The sequence below is a fragment of the Theropithecus gelada genome, chromosome 8 (genome assembly GCF_003255815.1).
Source record: "Theropithecus gelada isolate Dixy chromosome 8, Tgel_1.0, whole genome shotgun sequence".
Classification (NCBI taxonomy): Eukaryota; Metazoa; Chordata; class Mammalia; order Primates; family Cercopithecidae; genus Theropithecus; species Theropithecus gelada.
Genome location: NC_037676.1, coordinates 121,737,686 through 121,758,375, shown reverse-complemented (window position 1 = coordinate 121,758,375; position 20,690 = coordinate 121,737,686). Strand labels below are relative to the sequence as shown.

The window sequence follows — 20,690 nt, the reverse complement described above, 5'->3', positions numbered from 1 at the left end:
GTACCTTTCAGGGTAACATTAGACAGGTCATACGTAGAAAGCCAAGATTTTAAAAAGTACTTATCATTAACTTATCAACAAGTGTTTGCCAGGTGGATATTATGTGATAGGCATTGTTGGAGATGGAAGATACAGTGGTGAGTAAAACAGATGAAGTCCCTGTCCTCATAAAGTTATTGTTCTGTTGTAGGATTTATCTAGTTGATACGTTACAGCATAATGTTTTCAAGGTTGGGTAAGAAAGAACAGGGCACTAAAGAGAGGCCTTGAATCAAATCTCAGAGGAGGTTGAAATGGCAGCAAATGATAATAGGCACTTATAAGGCAAAGGAGAAAGTACGCAGGAAAAGGAAAGATCTTGGGTAGAGATTTTGTGGTAAGATTTAAGAGCACATTATTGTGGGAGTGAATGTTTTAAAAAAACAAAAAAGAGGAGAGATTTTCATGTGGCTCTCAAGACAGCCTGCTCATCTGTGGGAATCTGAATCAGGAAGCTGAGGAGGGAACAGGAACACAAACTCCAGCCTCTACGACTCAAATTTGGAAGACAAAAAGAATGAGTGCTGGGGAAGTCCACACCACTTAAAAAGATTGGCCTCACAGTATTTTGCCAAGTGTGGTATCTGGAGGAGAACCTTGGCGTGTACCAAAACTGCCAAAGACGCTATTGTAAACAGGGAACTGGGGTGTGGAATGAAGGCTTGGTCTGGAATTCCATGACAGGCATTCCCAGCCTGGGAAGACCAGGTTATACTAGATCCACGTCAAGAAATCCCGGAAACATATTGCAAAAGCAGAGGCTTGCAGGCTAGTCTCCAGGGTTGCTGGTCTCGAGATACAGATCTCAATGTATGCCGAGAACAAGATTCAAGTACATTTTGTGGCCTGAGTAGAGAGACTTCTGGCTCAACAAAAATGCAATGGGTGGCTCCCTCAAGATGTCATAAAGACTAGGAATGACTCTGAACCTGTGATTCTTTGATACTTAACCGAAAAAATAAAATCTAAATTTTGATTCTGGACCTTAAAATGGGTGTTTCTTACTGCAGAGATTATTTCCCCCTCTTTCTTAGATGAAACTATTAAGCTCCAGGAAGACCCAAGTAGATTTTTTGGGTCATTGGAGACCTTGGATGGATTTTTAGGAGGCTGTAAAAACCACTGTAGTTTTTCCCCTTATTATGCTATTTTTGCTCAGTAATAATTGAGAAAAAAGCAGTCAGATAGTGATACTTTTGTGTTACAGCTGTGTGTCAAAACTTGCAGTTATGACAATAGCTTGGAAGCTATGGAGCTATGGAACTCAAATTTCTTTTTTTTTTTTTGAGACAGAGAGTCTTGCACTGTCACCCAGGCTGGAGTGCAGTGGCACAATCTTGGCTCCGCTGGGGCAGGTTCAAGCAATTCTGCCCCAGCATCCCAAGTAGCTGGGATTACAAGCGCATGCCACCACGCCTGGCTAATTTTTGTATTTTCAGTAGAGACAGGGTTTCACTATGTTGGCCAGGCTGGTCTCAAACTCCTGACCTCAGGTGATCCACCCAATTCAGCCTCCCAAAGTGCTAGACTTATAGGTGTGAGCCACTGCACCTGGCCAGAACCCAAATTTCTGAAGCAAGTTGAATCTATATATGTAGAGCAGTACAGTGAGTAGAGATGGAGAAGCTTTATTGAGGAAACTTTTCAGGAGAAAATGAATCTTTTTTTTTTTTGAGACAGAGCCTTGCTCTGTCACCCAGGCTGGAGTACAGTGGCACAACCTTGGCTAATTGCATCCTCCACCTCCTGGGTTCAAGCGATTCTCCTGTCTCAGACTCCCGAGTAGCTAGGATTACAGGTGCGTGCCACCGTGCCTGGCTAATTTTTGTATTTTTAGTAGAGACAGGGTTTTGCCATGTTGGCCAGCTAGTCTCAAACTCCTGGCCTTAGGCAATCCACCCGCCTTGGCCTCCCAAAGTGCTGTGATTACAGACATGAGTCACTATGCCCAGCAGAGAAAATGAATCTTAAGATATCTCTACCCGTCTTGGCCCCCTTGCCGTTTCCTCTTCATGTCTCTTCCATGAGGGCTGAATATTTGTCATACACTTTTGAAAGTGAAAGGGGACACTATTAACAATTATACTAGGGCAACAGGCATAAAACTGGAATATGGGCCCAGCCTGGTTTAACTTCATGTGCTCCATAAAGGACTTTATTGATGCCACCTCCACCCCATTTCCAGTATTCGTCATCCTCTGCTTTCCCATCACACTCTGTAACTATCTTTGATATGGTGCAGACCACATGGCATCTATTATTTGTGCCATGTTTGTCTCTCCCATTGACTCGTGAACTCTTTGAGGGTAAGAGCTCTATCTTAATCATCTTTGCCCAGTACCTCCGTTCTACAACCCAAGGTCTGGCACAACCAAGGTCTGGCCCAACCAAGGTGCTCAATGTTTGATGATGAAGAATAATCGATAAATTTGGAAGGAGACAGGTGACAGACTGGGCAAAGACTGGAGAAGTTATTTCTGGTAGAGAGAAAGGAAATAGCATATATGATAGTGTAATGTTGCTAACAACAATTGTGAAGAGAGTGTTGCAAATATATTAGCCTTTGTGGAATAGAGTGTTACGTTGACTGCTTAGAAATGAGGAGAATTTAGAGGAAGAGCCAGAATTAGTGGAGACTATAGATTGTCCAAGAGTCTTGTTTGGTGGTTGCTCTAGGGATGGGTATTGCATATGGGGACATGGCTGCTATTTTATTGTCCCCTAATGGAATAGATTAGACACCAAGCTTGAATTTGAGTTTGGAGGACTGTGTGTGGTAACCATGAAAACTTAAATGATAAAAAGAGAATAGCTTCTCAAAGAATTTTGATACTTCTGCTTCCAGCTGAAACCAGGAAATTCAGAGGCAGCAGAAATGAAAACAAGGAAAACATTAATGGAAATTTTGAACCTAGAAAAGGTTTGGTTTGAGTTTTGAAGGAAAGTCTGGGTTGTTTTACTGCCCCTAAGTACTACTGTTACGATTTGCTGGCGTTTTATTTGTTTATAATATTTCATTTATTTAATATTGTCAGATTATGTTCTAATCCTTAGGGGTGGGTCCCCAAATTTGGCAGCTTAACTAAGGCTTCTACATTTACTGCAATGCTGGAGCAGCCAAACTAGCCAGAACAGGCTTGTGTTGTAATAGCGTGGGCCGCTTTGTCTCAAATTCGCAGTTCTACTTGGGAGGGTCTTGCAAAGTATTCTACGAAGAGTTTTCTCCATTACTTGCATAGAATGGTAAGACTTTAATTAAAGCAACATGTATACATTATTTAATAAGTGTTTTTCAGAACTGATTTTCTCTAGTAGAAAAAGTAGTACAAGAAATTTTTGTAAAATTTATCACTTAAGGAATTGTGAATTGCCTAAGCCTCAATCTCTAAATATTTTGGTCTGTAGGGCCCCAAATTTCCAAGAATCTATGGAAGTTTTGACTTTAGCCTATCCAAAGTGGGCAGATCAAGCTCCAGGTATTTATTGCAGAGTGTGGAATGAAGATTTGTATACTGAACTCTCATCTCGTCTTCTGCAAAGAGTGAAGCTTCAGACCTTTTTTCCTAAGAAGAGAGCTTTCCTTTGGAGGTCTGAATCTGCACTGGGGGTCTTAACTGAGTTCTTTGGTAACTGATGAACTTCCCTCTTCTGTACTTAGAAGACCCTCTTGAATGCCCACTTATTTTATCTATACATGTTCCTTTAAGTCCTTACCTAAAGAGTTTTCCTCTGTATGACAAAGCTGCTTACTTTAAATGCTCATTACTACTCACTTTTTGTGCTGAAGGAATGCATCTTTGAGTTGCAGTACGCATATAATGATCAACGTGTGCCTTCTTCTTAATTAAATCGTTGATGAACCCGATAAGCCTCTTCAGGGGTCAAAATAATTAATTCTACAAAAATCCAATCCTATTGGCTTTCCATTCAGCTGAATCATTTCAAAATGTATTACATAATGTTTCCTTTCTGTTCAAATTGTAAATTTGAACTAAAATGTAGTTCAGCTAAAAAAAGCATTACGTAAATACAGCATTTACATTATGGTTTTGATAACTGTAAGGCTTGACCCATGCTTAGGTGATCAGATAATCCACAAAAATGTTAGGAAAACTAACTTGATTAAATTAAGGAGAAGGTTCTATATTATTAATAAGTAAACTAGCACATTTTAGGGAACTTGATTCTTCCAGTATTTCTTTAACGTTTGATGTAAAATTTAATACACATCTAACACAGTTTATTTTTTTTCTTTCTTAGAGAGACACCTCCTCTACGGGCGGCCTGCAGTGCTTTATCGGACTAGATATGATATCTTATATCACACTGACTTTGAAAGTGGTTATAGTGAAATATTCCTAATGCCACTCTGGACATCATATACTGTTTCCAAACAGGTCGTTGAGAACATTGGATTTTATATTCTTTATTTTATTATATTCCTCACGTTAATACAATGATTCCTTGCTTAACAGAATTTTGTCTTAGAAAATATTTTATTTTTTCTTAATGAGAGAAATCCTATGTTGGATTTATTGTAAGATATTTTGAATTAGTCTTTATTCCGTGTTCTGGTAATTGCATGGGAATATGTTAAACATTGAAGGGAGATCACTCATTCTTTTATTTTCTCTTACTCTGCCTAAGTCATTGCCCAATAGTTACGGAAACCGCCAAGGTTTGTTTATTTATTTTAATAGACCTTATTTTTTAAGAGCATATTTTATTTCCCAGCAAGATTGAGTGGAAAGTGCAGAGTTCCCACATATTCACCCACCCCCCTCCGACCTCCCCCACTATCTGTTTTTTTTTTTTTTTTTTAAATTTTTTGAGACCCACTCTTGCTATGTCTCCAAGGCTGGAGTGCAGTGGCAGGATCTTAGCTCACTGCAACCTCCGCCTCCTGAGTTCAAGCGATTCTCCTGTCTCAGTCTCCCAAGTAGCTGGAATTACAGATGCACACCACCACACCTGGCTAATTTTTGTATTTTTAGTAGAGATGGGGTTTTGCCATGTTGGTCAGACTGGTCTCAAACTCCTGACCTCAGGTAGTCTGTCTACCTTGGCCTCCCAAAGTGCTGGGACAGTGCAATAGTCTTTTTAGAGTGCTGAAAGAAAAAGCTATAAAAACAGAATTCTAGACCATCAAGAATTTTTTTTTTTTTTTGAGACAATCTCGCTCTGTCACCCAGGCTGGAGTGCAATGGTTTGATCTTGGCTCATTGCAACCTCTACTTCCAAGGTGCAAGCACTTGTCCTGCCTCAGCCTCCTGCGTAGCTGGGATTACAGGTGTGTGCCACTATGCCTGGCTACTTTTTGTATTTTTTAGTAGAGACAAGGTTTCACCATGTTGGCCAGGCTGGTCTTGAACTTCTGCCCTCAGGTGATCCACCCACCTCAGCCTCCCAAAGTGCTGGGATTACAGGTGTGAGCCATCACGCTTGGCCCTGGTTTGTTTTTTAATAAAAGTTTTATGTTGGGGGTTTCAGTTTTGATGAAGATGAGATAAATAGGTATATATCAGGAATTAGAAAATGTTACTTGGCAGTTGAAGCATATTTTAAATTTTTTAATACAAAGGAGGAGAACACTTCTACTGCCCCAAACATAATTTGTTGTTTATTTGTACTGTGTACACATATGTATGTTTTTGTACATTCTATACACATGCAAATACATACATATAGATACATGGTCTATTTAGAGGAGATATGTCTATATTGTTTCTAAGAGGGTTATTTTATAAGTTATCTTCGATGAGATTCTATTTATTATTTCAACAGTGGGATTTCTTTATATTCTGCTTTCTATATTGTTTTACTTAAGACTGATAAAGAGTTCTGTTGATTAAAAAAATTTGAAAATTTGTGACTTACGGTACTTAAAATTAAGAACTTTTAAAAAGAAGTCAGACTATCAAATATAAAAAATTTAAAAAGGAGTCAGACTGTCAGAATACCAGCTGTAGGAGAAGCCAGAGGGGTTTTGATTTCGGCTGCTCATAACAGAGCCACGGCATTGCTGAGTGCCTCTGACTCCCGTGCAGGCTGAGGTTTCCGGCATTCCTGACCATCTGACCAGTTGCGTCCGGCCTGATGTCCGTGTTTCTCCAAGTTTCAGTCAGAACTGTTTGGCCTACAAAAATGATAAGCAGATGTCCTATGGATTCCTCTTTCCTCCTTGTAAGTTACAGAGTATCAAAATCTGATGCCTTTAGAGGGATGTCACATTGTGCAATCTTGGTATTTAGAATTTCTGTGGCTTGGGTTTTCTTCAAGAGAGGGTGCTCAGAAGATTATATAAATGAACTTTTATGGGATCCTTCCAAAATCAGCCGAAAAGTGACTCGCTTTCAAAAAATCTAATTCTCCAGGGCAATTCTAATGTGCAAGGGAATCTTCTGTGTCCCCGCCTTACATTTTTAAGTGAGAATCTGAAAAGGAAACAGTGAATCATTAAGACACCAGTCCTTTATGTAATACTGTAGAGGGGATCTCTTAAGATTACCTGAGGCCAGGCGTGAGCCAACACTGAAATCCCAAAGTAATCCCAGCACTTTGGGAGGCCGAGGTGGGAGGATTGCTTGAGTCCAGGAGTCTGAGATAAGCCTGGACAACATAGCAAGACCTTGTCTCTACAAAAAATTTAAAAATAAAAATTAGCTGAGCTGGTAGCACACGCCAGTAGTCCCTGATACTGTGGAGGCTGAGGTGGGAGGATCCCTTAAATCTGGGAGATTGAGGCTACAGTGAGCTGTGATCAGGCCACTGCACTTTACCGTGGGTGACAGAGCAAGATTCCATATTTAAAAAAAAAAAAAAAATCTGAAGCCCTTAAACCATCTCTCATTACCTTGATGATTTTTTTTTAAGTCTAAATGGCACTGATGAAATCAAGGAGTTATTTTACATAATGTTGGTAGACTCAAGAAGTAGATAGTAAGAAAAAAAACATTGCAAATGGCTTTTGGGAGAGAGCTATTGAGTGAAGAAGAGACTGAGTGGGAGGGGAGTAAGGAGATGTTGTATAAGGCAGTTAGGAGTAGGAATAAAGGAGTAGATTCATTTCTTCATGTTGTTTGGACCATTTAAGAAAATGCTTGCTCCCTCCCCCCCCCCCTTTTTTTTAACTGATGTAGATTTTGGTAAGCAATGTATACTATTTGTTTTCCTAATGTTTAGATCTGAGCTCTTCACCTGAGGCTAAATATGATGCATTCCTTGTAACCAATATGGTTCCAATGTATCCTGCTTTCAAACGTAAGTCCAATATTCACCTAATACACTGCTATTTATGAAAATAAATATTTCTAAATTTACCCCTTACCTTTTCTACCTCTGTTAATTTTAATAAGAATACTTTTCATGTGTTTAACCTTTATAATTTTTGAGGACCTTTCATGTAAACTTTCTACTGTTGATCCAAAATTTGAATCTGTGAGGAAGGTTGGCTGGTAGTTTATCCCTGGTTTATAATTAAGAAATCGATATCACAGAAAGTGACCACAGGTCATGCATGGTAGAAAGTGAACTAACTCAAGTTTGTGTTTTTCTTCTCATCTGGTTGTTATTTTTATTTCAATGCTTATTATTTTAATGGTTAAAAAGGATCTTCACTATATTCTGAAGGCCACTTGATATTTAACAGCATCTATATTTATTTGTGAGCATTACAGTAAAAGCCAGTAGCACCTCTTCCTCTTGGGGTGATGACACATTCTGAATGTTGGCCCTGAAACCCAGCAAGAGCCAAAAGGGTCTTCTGAATCATCAGAGTGTTTATTTCAGATGATTTTAGTCCTGTACCAATTATTTTATTTCAACATTTGTAATTTCTTTGTACCTGACATAAATATATCCTGATGCTAGTGAAGTCAAGAATTGTATAGGCACAATGAGCTCGGGCCCAAAAAGCCAAGTTCCTGGAGTGTGACCACAGGCTGTGTGATCATAGACATGTCATTAAACCTCTCATTTGTAAAATTAAGAGATATAATTGCGTGACCTCTAAGGTTTATATGGATTTCTGACTTAATTATCCAATGGCGAAAGCACTGCATTTTTTGTTTCTGTTAAATATTCATCTATGTCTCCATCCATCATTCATCTATCCATCCATCCATCCATCCATTCATCCATCCATCCATCCGCCCATCCTTTTATCTATCCATGTGTTCAAAGATAGAGTAAGCATTATGAAGTAGCTTTTACCACCTTTGGGTACATTTGCAGTGAACGGAACTTACATCGTTATGGGAAAGGTAGGAAAAGGAAGCACCTCTATGTGCTTCCACTTGATGGAGGAGATTCAGGCTGTGTTACAGATCTCTCCGGGCCGAAAGGGAGTCTCAAAATAGGAATGGGTGATTGCGGAGTGTCAGCTACAGTGGCGGGCCTCCGCAGCTTAACATTGGTGAAAAGGGCCACACGGTTTAGAGAAGAAAATGTTTATTTGATGTCCTAGTGAGTAAATGAAGGTTTATTCAAAGATAGAATTTATTGCTTATGAGTGAAAAATTAAAGTATGCTTTTAAAAGGTTTCTTGGTTTAGTCTCAGACCCAACTGAGAAGCATTTCAGAAACTCACATAGTTACATTTATCACAATATTACACAGAATGCAGCTTCATTTAATTTCCGCAAATCAGGGTTCCCTGGATTTCTTTATTCTTTATTGATGTGTTTTTTTGACCAAATGGAAATGGTAATCAAGGCAACACACGGTACCACCCTGAGGCTGGTGTGGAAAAGGCCTTTCACAGAGAGCTTGCTGTTCTTCACGAGGGGGTTGGTTTTTTCACATGCCACATTTCTGTGGGCCTGGCCTTTTGACTGTTCTCATTGTTGTTTCTTTCCTTCTCTCCCTCTCCGTCTTTTCTTAATGCTTAAGTTAACATTTGAAATAACCTTTCTTACTGTCTGGCTTCTTTCTCGACTGCAAATAATTATCTAAGGTATTTTGGCTCTTGTGGGCTGCTCTGCCTTTCAGAGTTTCAGAAGGCATGAAGAGCAATTGAATCACTATAAGAAGGATGGCCAGGTGCTTTTTAATAAGGGGAGGGAAGAGGGGTTAACAGCCAGAAGCTCATGACACCCATGTTGAAGACAGCATGGCAAATTTGATCTAATATTTCAGAACCAACCCATTGCTTGCCTGTCCTGTCTTCTTCTGTTATTCTCTTGTTTTTCTCCGTTTCCATTCTGCCTCTCTTGTTGGCCATTATGGAAATTAGAGGCAGAGGGGACAAGGCAGTTCTCTGCAGGGGATGACAGTGAAAGTGAGAAATGAATTATAGAGGAGAAAGCAGACATGCACAGATCAGGTAATGTTTTTCAGACAAAAGAAAGAGCAAGTGCAAAAGCTTAGCCTGAAATAAGTTTGGCAAAGTTAGGGGACAGGAAGAAAGCCTTGTGCATGATAGGGAAAGGGGTAGGAAGTAGAGTCACAGAGGTAGGCAAAGACCATGGTGGGGAGTTAGGATTTCATTCTAATTACAATGAAAAATAATCTGGAGTGTTGGATATGGGTGGGGTGTGTGTGTGTTTGTGTGTGCATGTGCAAGAGAAAGAGATGATCTGACTTATGATATGAAAGGATCCGTCCGTCTACTATATGGGGGAGTGGGCTACAAGGTACAAGGGAAGTAAGTGTTTCACAGGGAGCCCAGGGAGTAGTCTTTTGTGGTGTGATCGTTCACTTCAGAGAGGATGTAAGTTAGACCAGGATAGAGCAGAGAAAAGATGAGAGGTGGTCAGATTTGGGATAATTGGGATGTACTTTGGTGACAGCGCTGACAGGAATTGTTCACATGTGTCTATAGTAAGGAGAGAAAGCAAGGATGACTCTTAGGCTTTTGGCCCAAACACCTGGGTGAGTGCCAGAGCCATTATTATAATGGAGAAGGCGAGGGTTGGGGCAGGATTAGGAAGGAACATTAAGAATTCTGTTTGGATAATATTTTGCTTGGCAGTGCATTAGGAGGTAGGTGGTTGGATAACATGTCTGGAGCTCCAGGAAAGGTCAGGGGTAAAGCTTAAACCTGGAAACTAGCATATTGATGAGATATGAAGGATGGGAAGAAAGAGTAAGGCCTTATTTTCACTACTCTGAAATATCTTGCTTCCTCTTTTGCACATTCTGTTCCCTCTGCCTGGCATGTTCTGCTTGGGAAACACCACCTACTTATTCATGCTTCAGAGCTCAGCTTGGGAGCCTCTTCATCTGGGAATCCTTTCCTGACTTTCGGACTAGGTTAAACTCCCCTACCATTGTTTCATAGCTCTACATTGTTCCCTTTGCTGGTTTGTAAATGACACACACACTGGTAATGACATAAAATGGATTCGTCTCATGAATCACGACAGTTCTCTTGTCTCTTGGCTCGTGACATTTGGCTCGTAGCCTGCATCCTAGAGAGAATTTGGCCAGAGTAAGGAGTTTTCTTCATGAAGAATTGATTTTTGGATTTTTTGTCTTTGCACAGGGGTCTGGAATTATTTCCAAAGGGTATTGGTGAAGAAATATGCTTCCGAAAGAAATGGAGTTAACGTGATAAGTGGGCCAATCTTTGACTATGACTATGATGGCTTACATGACACAGAGGACAAAATAAAACAGTAAGCCTTTCATTTCTACTCTGTGTGAGTCTTAAGTCCCAAGATCTCACTCAAGAAGTTTTTCAAATATTCATGTACTAGAAAAGAGATGACACCCCTTCAATTTTTTGAATTTTTCAATTCTTTTTTTTTTTGAGATGGTGTCTTGCTCTGTTGCCCAGGCTGGATTGCAGTGGTGTGGTCTCGGCTCACTGCAACCTCCGCCTCCTGGGTTCAAGTGATTCTCCTGCCTCAGCCTCCTGAGTAACTGGGATTACAGGCATGCGCCACCACATCCAGCTAATTTTTGCATTTTTAGCAGAGACAGGGTTTCACCATGTTGGCCAGGCTGGTCTTGAACTCCTGACCTCAAGTGATCTACCCGCCTCAGACTCCCAAAGTTCTGGGATTACAGGCATGAACCACTGCGGCCAGTCTGAATTTTTCAATTCTTTTGATTAAATGGGCATTGGTGGTTGGAATGGAATTTTGGGTTTTGTGGTAAATAAATGTACTTTTTTGTTCTATGAAAAAAATGTATCAAAGAATTTAATTTTATTTAGTCATTTCTTCCACAGCTCTTCAATGGGAAGATGACCATTCCCACTTGTCTTCATTATTTGGGTGGGACTTAAGAATCCCTTAGATTTTCTGAGTCAGTACCTCTCAGTAGGAAAGTGTGTATGGACTTGGATTGAATCTGGTTGTCTCTGTCTCTTTGGTGCTGTTGGGCATATAAAAGCCATTCTCTGTGCTCATAAGGGACCCCACAGTCTAGTGGAGAAGGCAAGATTTAGAGTGATTGGGATGTATTTTCATTGTATAAAATTAAATAACAACACTCTGAATTTGTCAACAAATTTGTTGACAATTTGTTGACAAATTCAGAATGTTGTTATTTAATTTTATACAAGCATGAAACAATCAGAGAGCAGCCCAGAATGTAAGAGAGGGTTTAACTGTGATTTAGAGATAATTACAGAATAAATTGCTATTTTATAAATACAGATAAATAAGTTAGACATTATCTTACTTCTTTTCCAGTCATTCTGAAGAGAAATTTTGTGTAAATTGCACAATTATTTTATTGCTGATCATTATTAGCCAAAATTAGTAGTTTAATCATAATTTTAATACTTGAAAACTGAATAAAATTAAGATAATAGAAAACCAGGCAAGGAATTATGAATTTCTGTACTGATCTGTACTGGAAAATATTTTTTATACCTCTAGGTCCATCATTAGCACTCAGTCCTTAGTACTTCCTTTGGTAAATGAGTTCCTTGTATCAAGTTCTGCATTTCATTGTAGCTTGAAAGGGTCATTATTCTCCTAGCTCTAATGTCTCTTGCCTGTGGTCCATTTTATACAACTCTAGGAAAGTTATCTTCCTGAAACATGGATCTAATAATTAATGACACTCCCTAGCACAAAGCATTACTACCACATCCCGGCACTCAGAACCCACCATAATTTGGCTTTTATTGACTCTTCCAGCCTTTCATTTCTACCGCATTGGTCTATTCACCATTACCTGTCTCCAATTCTTAGATCAAGCCATTTTCTTTGCCTAGAATATCTTTCTTACTCTGCCAGGTTGAGGAGTGAGGGGATTTCAGGCAAAGAAAACATTATCTTCAAAGACATAGAAGTGGGCTAGTGCTTAGAAGTGAAAAATGATTCAATTGAATGGGGATTAATTTTAGTGATTCAGGCAATATTCATTGGTCACCATTTAAAAAAAGAAGCTTCAACATCAGCTTATCAACTGTGACTTCGTTTCACCTTCCTGTTTCAGGTACGTGGAAGGCAGTTCCATTCCTGTTCCAACTCACTACTACAGCATCATCACCAGCTGTCTAGATTTCACTCAGCCTGCCGACAAGTGTGACGGCCCTCTCTCCGTGTCCTCCTTCATCCTGCCTCACCGGCCTGACAACGAGGAGAGCTGCAATGTGAGTTTACAGAGAGAGTCCTTTAGGATTTGCTTCCATAGTTCACCTTCGTTTCTTACTTTGTATTTCCATCATTGAACTAGAACATACTTATTATAAAGCATTCACCCTAAACAGAAAAAGAAAGGAACCAAACAGAATTTTGCTTAACACATAGGAACTTTGCCTTCTAATGGCTTTTTATTTTTCAATGTATGTGTGCATTTAACATAATTCTATCAATGTGTACGATTTTGAGAAATAGAAATAAGTGTCCAAATGTTTTTCATTTTACAAAAGAAAGTGGAGAATGACAACATTTTATAAAAAAAAGTCGAAACTAGCAAAATTTTGATAATTGTTGAAACTTGGTAAGAGGTCATGAAACTTTATTATATTACTTCACTTTTCTGGATATTTGAAAATTTGCATATTGAATTTTTTTTTTTTTTTTTTTAAGCTCTGTCACCCAGGCTGGAGTGCAGTAGTTCAATCTTGGCTCACTGCAACCTTCACCTCCTGGGTTCAAGTGATTCTCCTGCCTCAGCCTCCTAAGTAGCTGGGATTATAGGCAGGCACCACCATGCCCAGCTAATTTTTGTATTTTTAGTGGAGACGGGGTTTCACCATGTTGGCCAGGCTGGTCTCAAACTCATGACCTCAGGTGATCTACCCACCTAGGCTTCCCAAAGTGCTGGGATTACAGGCATGAGCCACTGTGCCCGGCCCATAATGAAAACTTTTTAATACACACACACACACACACACACACACACACACACACACAGACACACAGCAAGAGCAAGCAAGAAAGAAATCTATACCTTACCAATCAGGTTTGCTACTAGTTATGATGGAGGTGTAATAGTCATGCTTTTCTCAGATAGCACAGATGACTCCTGATTCACTCATCCTATGGGGAGACAGCTGGGATGCAGGATGGCATCATGAAAACACTAGGGAGGAAGACAGGAGCCATGCTATATGCTTCTGGCTCAGTACTAACTTGGCACTCAGGGACAAATAGAAAAATCTTCAGGTCCTTTTAATCTGATGGAAAATCTGTGCTCAAAGGTTGATTTTAGAAGTAATAGTCTGTGCTTTTATTTCACTTGATAGAAGGAGTAGAGATGTAATCTACAGAAGATAATCTTTAGTCAACAAGTACTACTCAAATTCCTAAGTTGTATAAGGTACTCTAGGAGAAACAAGAGTGTTAGACATAGTCACTATTCCTAGGCAGCCCACAGAGTGGGTCAACAAATAAAACACATATGGAAATTGCAACCCTGAAAGGTAAGGAGCCATAAGCTTCAATAGAGATGATCAGCTTTGTGGGCAAGATAGTTTTTGATCTGTGACTTCAATTATGGGTGAAGATTGAGGCTATGAATGTAGAAGAAAATTAGAAAGTTTAAATATATCCCAGAAAGTGAATTAAGTTTTGCCTGAATATTAGAAACGAGGGCAAATAGTGGGAGAAAAGATTTTAAAAGTTGATTGGATTCAAGTTTGAAAAAAGTAGTAGTAGTAATAGTAACAACAGCAGTCATGATAGTAGGAGCAGTAGTAGTAGTTGTTATCATTTATTGATTACATGTTGTGATCCAATTCTGTGCAGGTCCTCTCTATATATTCTTTCTAGTCATATAATCATATAATCACAGTATGAGGCAAGTATGTGTATATATGATCTCTCCCCTGCCTTTTTGTTAAATGTTGAGAAATTTATAGCTACTAAGGGGAAAGTATGTTTGGTTACTTGGTTAGTCAGCAGAAGAGCAGAGCTTTAGATTTAAGACCTCTGACTCCAAGAGCCCATCCTCTTTCCAATTTATCAGACTTCCAAGGTAGAACCTTGGGACTTTAGGAATTTTTTCTTACTATTCAGGCATTAGGTACCCAAGTAAAATGTTTAGTTGGAAGAGCAACATTTTAGGCTCTGCTTTAGGAAGATAAATTTGAAATGGAGGAGGCCAAACATGGTGCTCAAAGGGCTTTGGCAAAATTCACAGGAGTGAGGCAAGAGAGAACTTGAACTGGGGTTGTGGTCTTGGAGATCTAAAAGGAAGGATGGAAGACAACAATATTATACTTGAAGGATCCATAGGGTTTTATAAATGATGGAATGGGTGGTAGAGAAATGTAGAAACTGCGAGTGAGAGATAAGCTGTTATCAACTTACTGGCTTGACCCTCTCAATTTTGGTTGTTTACAACCACAAGAGCCCCAGGTGGATGTAGTGCCTCCGTATAACATGGTCTACATTCTCTGAGCTTCAATTTTATTAGAAACTTGTGGGGAGGTGAAATTCTTGCAAAACATTAGACAGTTGTATTATGGGGTAAAAATAAAAATTGCCATACAGTTCTGAGATGAAAAGACTACAAAGGTATTTCACATGTATAGTAGGCCATTTAAGGTGTACCTAGATTCTTGGGGAATACATATTCAAGTTCGGTCATTAGAGGAATTTGGTGATGGGGAGTTTTAAAAAATACTGCTCTAAACTCAGTGCAAAGGATGTTCTATAATTGATCTAAATTTTATGCCTGAAAAATGAAATCTACTGAAGTCCTCACAGGTTTTCCTCTCCCTACTGGTTCCTGACTCTGCACAGAGTTTGGAGGCATTTCTTGTAGAGTTCATAGCCAGCATGCTTCTCGCTGAAGGGTCACCTGTTCATGTAGAAACTGTCCTTGCTGTGAATTTTACCTTAAGACTGCTGGGACTTGAATTCAGAAACCTGGAGAGAAAGTCAGGGAGAAAAGACAGGCGAAGAATAAATGTCCATAATGAGGAAGACAGTAAGCAAGTTAATGGATTGTGCTTTTGTTTGCATTAATATTCTAAGCGATTTATTTTTAAAGTCTTTCCTGTCCTCCCTACTTTGGCATTCATGTACTTTTATTTGAATTGTCTTATTTTTGCATCTTGCAGCACAGTCTTCATCAGCGAATGCTTCTGTGGATGGCCAGCTAATATCAAGGCAGAAGATACTTTCTTCACATGGCACATAGCTAGTATTTCCTAATGATGAATTATAGAACAGATTTCAGGGTGTGAGAACCAGAAGAGACTGCCTCTCCAGTGAAATTGGCAAATCACTTCCCAAGGAAAGAAATAGCAAAAGACAGATGTTTTTGCAGAATTCTTATAATCCCAGCTAGCCATCATTTAAATTAGGAAATACCTTTTCACCCCTGTCCACACATTCAAATGACTGCATTTACAAAGAAAAATTGGACTGACTGACCATTGAAAAATCAAACAAATGAGCTGAATATGAAAATTCTCTCAAAATACAGGCTCATGCTTGCCCTGCTTACTCTGAGGGGGTCCTGACCCATCTGGAGACCTCCTACTTCGTTAATTATAGGGTCACACTGAGGACTGGTCAGTACCATTGTGGGTAGAGTTATATTTAGGTCTTTCCTTTCCTGTGAATCGCAGAGATCTTGGTTAGGTTGGGTTAGGAGGGTGGGACATGAAGGTTAAAATTCTTACCTCCCCAGCCTGCAAAGCAATTTCTTCCCCTTTCTTCATTTCGCCTGAGATGGCCAGGCATCAGCTTCCTGAACCAACACCCTCCCGGAACATATTTAGCACTGGCACAAGCTGCTGCAGTTCCCTGTCCAGGTCTGTGTGGGTTGGAGCTTTCCGAGAAAGCCCATTGCAGGTTCTTGGGCTTTGGTGGATCGTTCATTGAGACCACTAGTGGTAAAGAGTTGGTTGGGTGAGGGCATGTCTGAATATTCCCAGACCTGGGACATGCAGCCACCCTTCAACTTGTAGAAGGGCTCTTGGAAGCCATTGCAATTCCAGAGGCATTTGTGAATGGAATTACTTGCAAAGGCCCTCCTGCTCAATGTCTGCTAATGAAAGTAGACACTGCTCCATATTCACAGGGCTCTCAGATCTCACTCTTTCCCTTAACTTCCCACAATAATGAAAGAAGCTATATTTGAGATGCAAAGAACTGCTTCCCCTGAATTACCTTTTAGTTTCAAGTTAGACATGAAATAAGTTGTTTGATGTAGGACGTCTGAATGTCTTTCATCTGAAACTTGTGTCAGTGGGGCAGTTTTTGGCAAGCAGCTAGGACAGAGATTCACTTCCTTTCTGCCACGTTTCCTTGCTTTACCTTTCTCCCCGCCTTCTTCCTTCCTCTCCTCTCTACCTCCCAGGGAGCTGCAGAAGTAAGCATTATTATCCTTGTGAACCAAGGAAGAAACTGAGGTCTCAAGAAGTCAAGTAGCTTGACCAAGGTCTCATAGCCAAAAAATAGTACAGCCTCATTTCCAAGTCTGGCCTCTTGGGCCCCAAAGTGCCAGATGTATCAGCTGAGCGGCTTCGAGTCGACCTCATTTTTCAAATAGCAATTTATGCATTCTAGTAGATGATGTAGTTGATACAGCAGTTTCTTTTGAAAAACTAGGAATACACACACATAATTTTGTGCATTAGGCTTAAGTTCTTCACTTTCCTTGGGAAGCAGAAGCGTATTCCAAATTACTTGTACTCTGTGCTCAATATTGCAATTTGACAGCTTGGAAAAGAAACAAATTACGGAATTCTCTAGGGCCTTTGGTTTTCCTAATTTTGATTTATGTTCTGAGAACCTATTGAGTCAAATGCCCTCTGACACCACATGTCTCGTTTATTTGGTACAGTTAATTGCTGTTGAAAATGTTTGCAGCCAAGGGCAGGTATTTGTGGCACGTTACCAATAGGAATGCGGTAGAGTGGCAGGGAGGCCAGAAAGGATCAACATGCATTGGCTCTGTGTGCAAGAGTGCACAGAGGTCATTTGTGGACTTGGAGTAAACTGACCATTTGGGGAAACTCCTCTGGAAAATTCTGATTCTGATTTCGTTCTGTTTCCATTGCAGAGCTCAGAGGATGAGTCGAAATGGGTAGAAGAACTCATGAAGATGCACACAGCTCGGGTGCGTGACATTGAACATCTCACCAGCCTGGACTTCTTCCGAAAGACCAGCCGCAGCTACCCAGAAATCCTGACACTCAAGACATACCTGCATACGCATGAGAGTGAGATTTAACTTTCTGAGCATCTGCAGTACAGTCTTATCAACTGGTTGTATATTTTTATATTGTTTTTGTATTTATTAATTTGAAACCAGGACATTAAAAATGTTAGTATTTTAATCCTGTACCAAATCTGACATATTATGCCTGAATGACTCCACTGTTTCTCTCTAATGCTTGATTTAGGTAGCCTTGTGTTCTGAGTAGAGCTTGTAATAAATACTGCAGCTTGAGTTTTTAGTGGAAGCTTCTAAAGGGTGCTGCAGATTTGATATTTGCATTGAGGAAATAGTAATTTTCCAATGCACAGTTGCCACATTTAGTCCTGTACTGTATGGAAACACTGATTTTGTAAAGTTGCCTTCATTTGCTGTTAACTGTTAACTATGACAGATATATTTAAGCCTTATAAACCAATCTTAAACATAATAAATCACACATTCAGTTTTTTCTGGTTTTATTTGGCTTTTATTTCACTTATAAATTAGAGGGTTTGCATCATTCTCAGCAAACTATCGCAAGAACAGAAAACCAAACATCGCATGTTCTCACTCATAGGTGGAAATTGAACAATGAGATCACTTGGACACAGGAAGGGGAACATCACACACCAGGGCCTATTATGGGGAGCGGGGAGGCGGGAGGGATAGCATTAGGAGATAGACCTAATGTAAATGATGAGTTAATGGGTGCAGCACACCAACATGGCACATGTATACATATGTAACAAACCTGCACGTTGTGCACATGTACCCTAGAACTTAAAGTATAATAATAATAATAACAAAAAAAAGAAACAGAAAATAAAATAAAATAAAATACAAGTTAAAAAGGAAAAAAATAAATAAAGGGTTTGTTTCAGGTGTATTCATGTGTGTAAGGAACACATTTCTTGTACTAGGCCCTTTTCCTAGTTGCTTATATGACATTTAACCACAGTGGCCTGGATAAGATGGTTTAGGTACGTATCTATAGGAAATCAGAAGGGCAGAGGGAAAGAGGAATTAGAAGCAATTCTGAATACAGTCTCTCAATGTATATCTTTTAAAAGTATTTTGAAGTTTGGAAAAATATTTTGAAGTTTTGACCAAGTTGGTCCAAAACTGTAAGTATTAGATTCAACTTAAACTGCATTGAACATATATTCTGTATAAGGTATTGACTTAAGCACCCTGGAGGATATAAAGAGAAATAAGACAGTGGGATGAGATACGGATATAAACATGTAATTAGCCAATCCAGGTAGAGAATAACAAATGCCAAGTAAAAAGCATTAGTAACAACACAATAGGACAGAAAGGTCTGAATAGTAATATGTGGGGGTAATTTTAGATGGACATAGTTATGGTTTTAAATACTAATGATGCACGGAGTGAAGAAGTCATTCAAAAATTTTCAGTCCTTCTAATTGTGTCATAGAGAAAGACTCAGAATAGTGTTATCATATCTCTAACAGTTGTTAATCTCCCTTAAAAAAAGAAAACAAGGTCGAGTGTGGTGGCTCACACCTGTAATTCCAGCAATTTGGGAGGCTGAGGCAAGCAGATCACTTGAGGTCAGGAATTCAAGGCCAGCCTGGCCAACCTGGTGATACTCCGTCTCTACTAAAAATAATAATAATAATTAAATAATAATAATAATTAATAATAATAATAATAAATCCCTGCATGGTGGCACATGCCTGTAATCCCAGCTACTTGGGAAGGTGAGGCAGGGGAGTAGCTTGAACCCGGGAGGCAGAGGTTGTAGTGAGCTGAGATTGCACCATTGCACTCCAGCCTGGGTGAAAGAGTGAGACTCTGTCTCAAAAAAAGAAAAAAAAAAAAAATCAGAAGAAAATAGCCTATTGTTTTATTTATTTTCAATTGTTCCCTTTTATAGTCAGTGAAGTGGGTTTTAATTTCTATAAATCTTCCTTTAAAAATACATTAAGAAGAAAGACATTATGTCAAACAAAAATAATTTACATCAAAAGTAGCACAGTAAATTTGATGGTATTGGGGATATGTGGAAAATTGAGAAGGCGGTAAGGGAAAAACTGATGTTCTGGAAACAGAGCTGTAGGACTACACTGGAAGAAGTGATCATGGTGATACCAATGTGCCTGTATTTATAGAGCACTCGTTATGGTCCAGGCATGCCTCTGGCACTTCCTATGGTTTGTCTTTGAATGCTGAAAAAATGGGAAGCTCAGAGAAGATTTCACGGAAAGAAGAAGAATGAAGGTATGAATGAGGAAGGATGCTGGAACTGGGCTTTGGAGTTTGGGGTAGGGTGAAAGGGTGGTAGAAATGAATTAGAATATGATTCATTATTCATTTAATATTTAACAATAACTTACTGAGCATCTACTATATGCCGGTACCTATACAGGTTGAGCGTCCCAAAACCGAGAATCTGATATCTGAAATGTTCCCAAATCTGAAATTTTTCGAGCACCAACACAATGCTCAAAGGAAATGCTTGTTTGGACATTGTGGGTTTCAGATTTTTGGATTTGGGATGCTCAACCTAGGCATAATGCAAATATTCCAAAATTTGAAAAATCATAAATCCGAAACACCTCCTGATCTAAGCATTTCAGGTAGACAGTAGACAAAGGATACTTTCCATTGAGGATAAAACAGTGAATAAATAAACACAGTTTCTGGCCTCATAGAACTTGCACTTTAATGAAAGAGACCCTTTTAAACATCTCCAAAGCTTGGTTATATGTGCTATGAAAGAATTAAACAGGTGGAGGAGAGTGACAAGAAGGTGGAAAAGGAATGGCTTCATAGGTGACTTTCTAGCCAAAACCTAGGAGATGAGAAGAGCTGGCCTTGAGAAAAAGAGGGACAAAAAGGAAGAGCATGGTCAAGGACGGTGGTCAGGAAAGATCTTGGGATGTGTGAGAATCTGCCTGAATGAAAACAGATGTGCCTGAATACAGTGGTGAGGTGGGTTGGGATCAGGTCAGGTCTCATTGAGGCCCAATAAGCTCCACTGAGGCGTTTTGATTCCATTCTAATTCTAAATACAATGAGATATAACGGAAAAGTCTAGGACAGAAGTGTGACAGGATCTGCTTTAA

The 20,690-nt window shown here is 39.5% G+C and overlaps 1 protein-coding gene across 5 annotated transcripts in view; it reads left to right on the top strand.

Annotated features, from left to right (window-relative positions):
• ENPP2 (ectonucleotide pyrophosphatase/phosphodiesterase 2) overlaps positions 1-18,067 on the top strand; it is a 118,190-nt gene extending 100,123 nt beyond the window's left edge. For 3 of the 5 annotated variants that reach the window (XM_025393770.1, XM_025393767.1, XM_025393765.1), the window contains 6 exons: positions 4,300-4,436; positions 6,087-6,222; positions 7,222-7,299; positions 10,523-10,655; positions 12,433-12,589; positions 17,461-18,067. In XM_025393770.1, the coding sequence (XP_025249555.1) occupies positions 4,300-4,436; positions 6,087-6,222; positions 7,222-7,299; positions 10,523-10,655; positions 12,433-12,589; positions 17,461-17,631 (812 nt within the window). In that variant the 3' untranslated portion in view covers positions 17,632-18,067. Of the gene's footprint in view, positions 1-2,884; positions 2,960-4,299; positions 4,437-6,086; positions 6,223-7,221; positions 7,300-10,522; positions 10,656-12,432; positions 12,590-17,460 lie in introns of all 5 variants that reach the window. The other 2 variants (XM_025393769.1, XM_025393768.1) reach the window with 1 other exon arrangement.
• Positions 18,068-20,690: the final 2,623 nt, after the last annotated feature.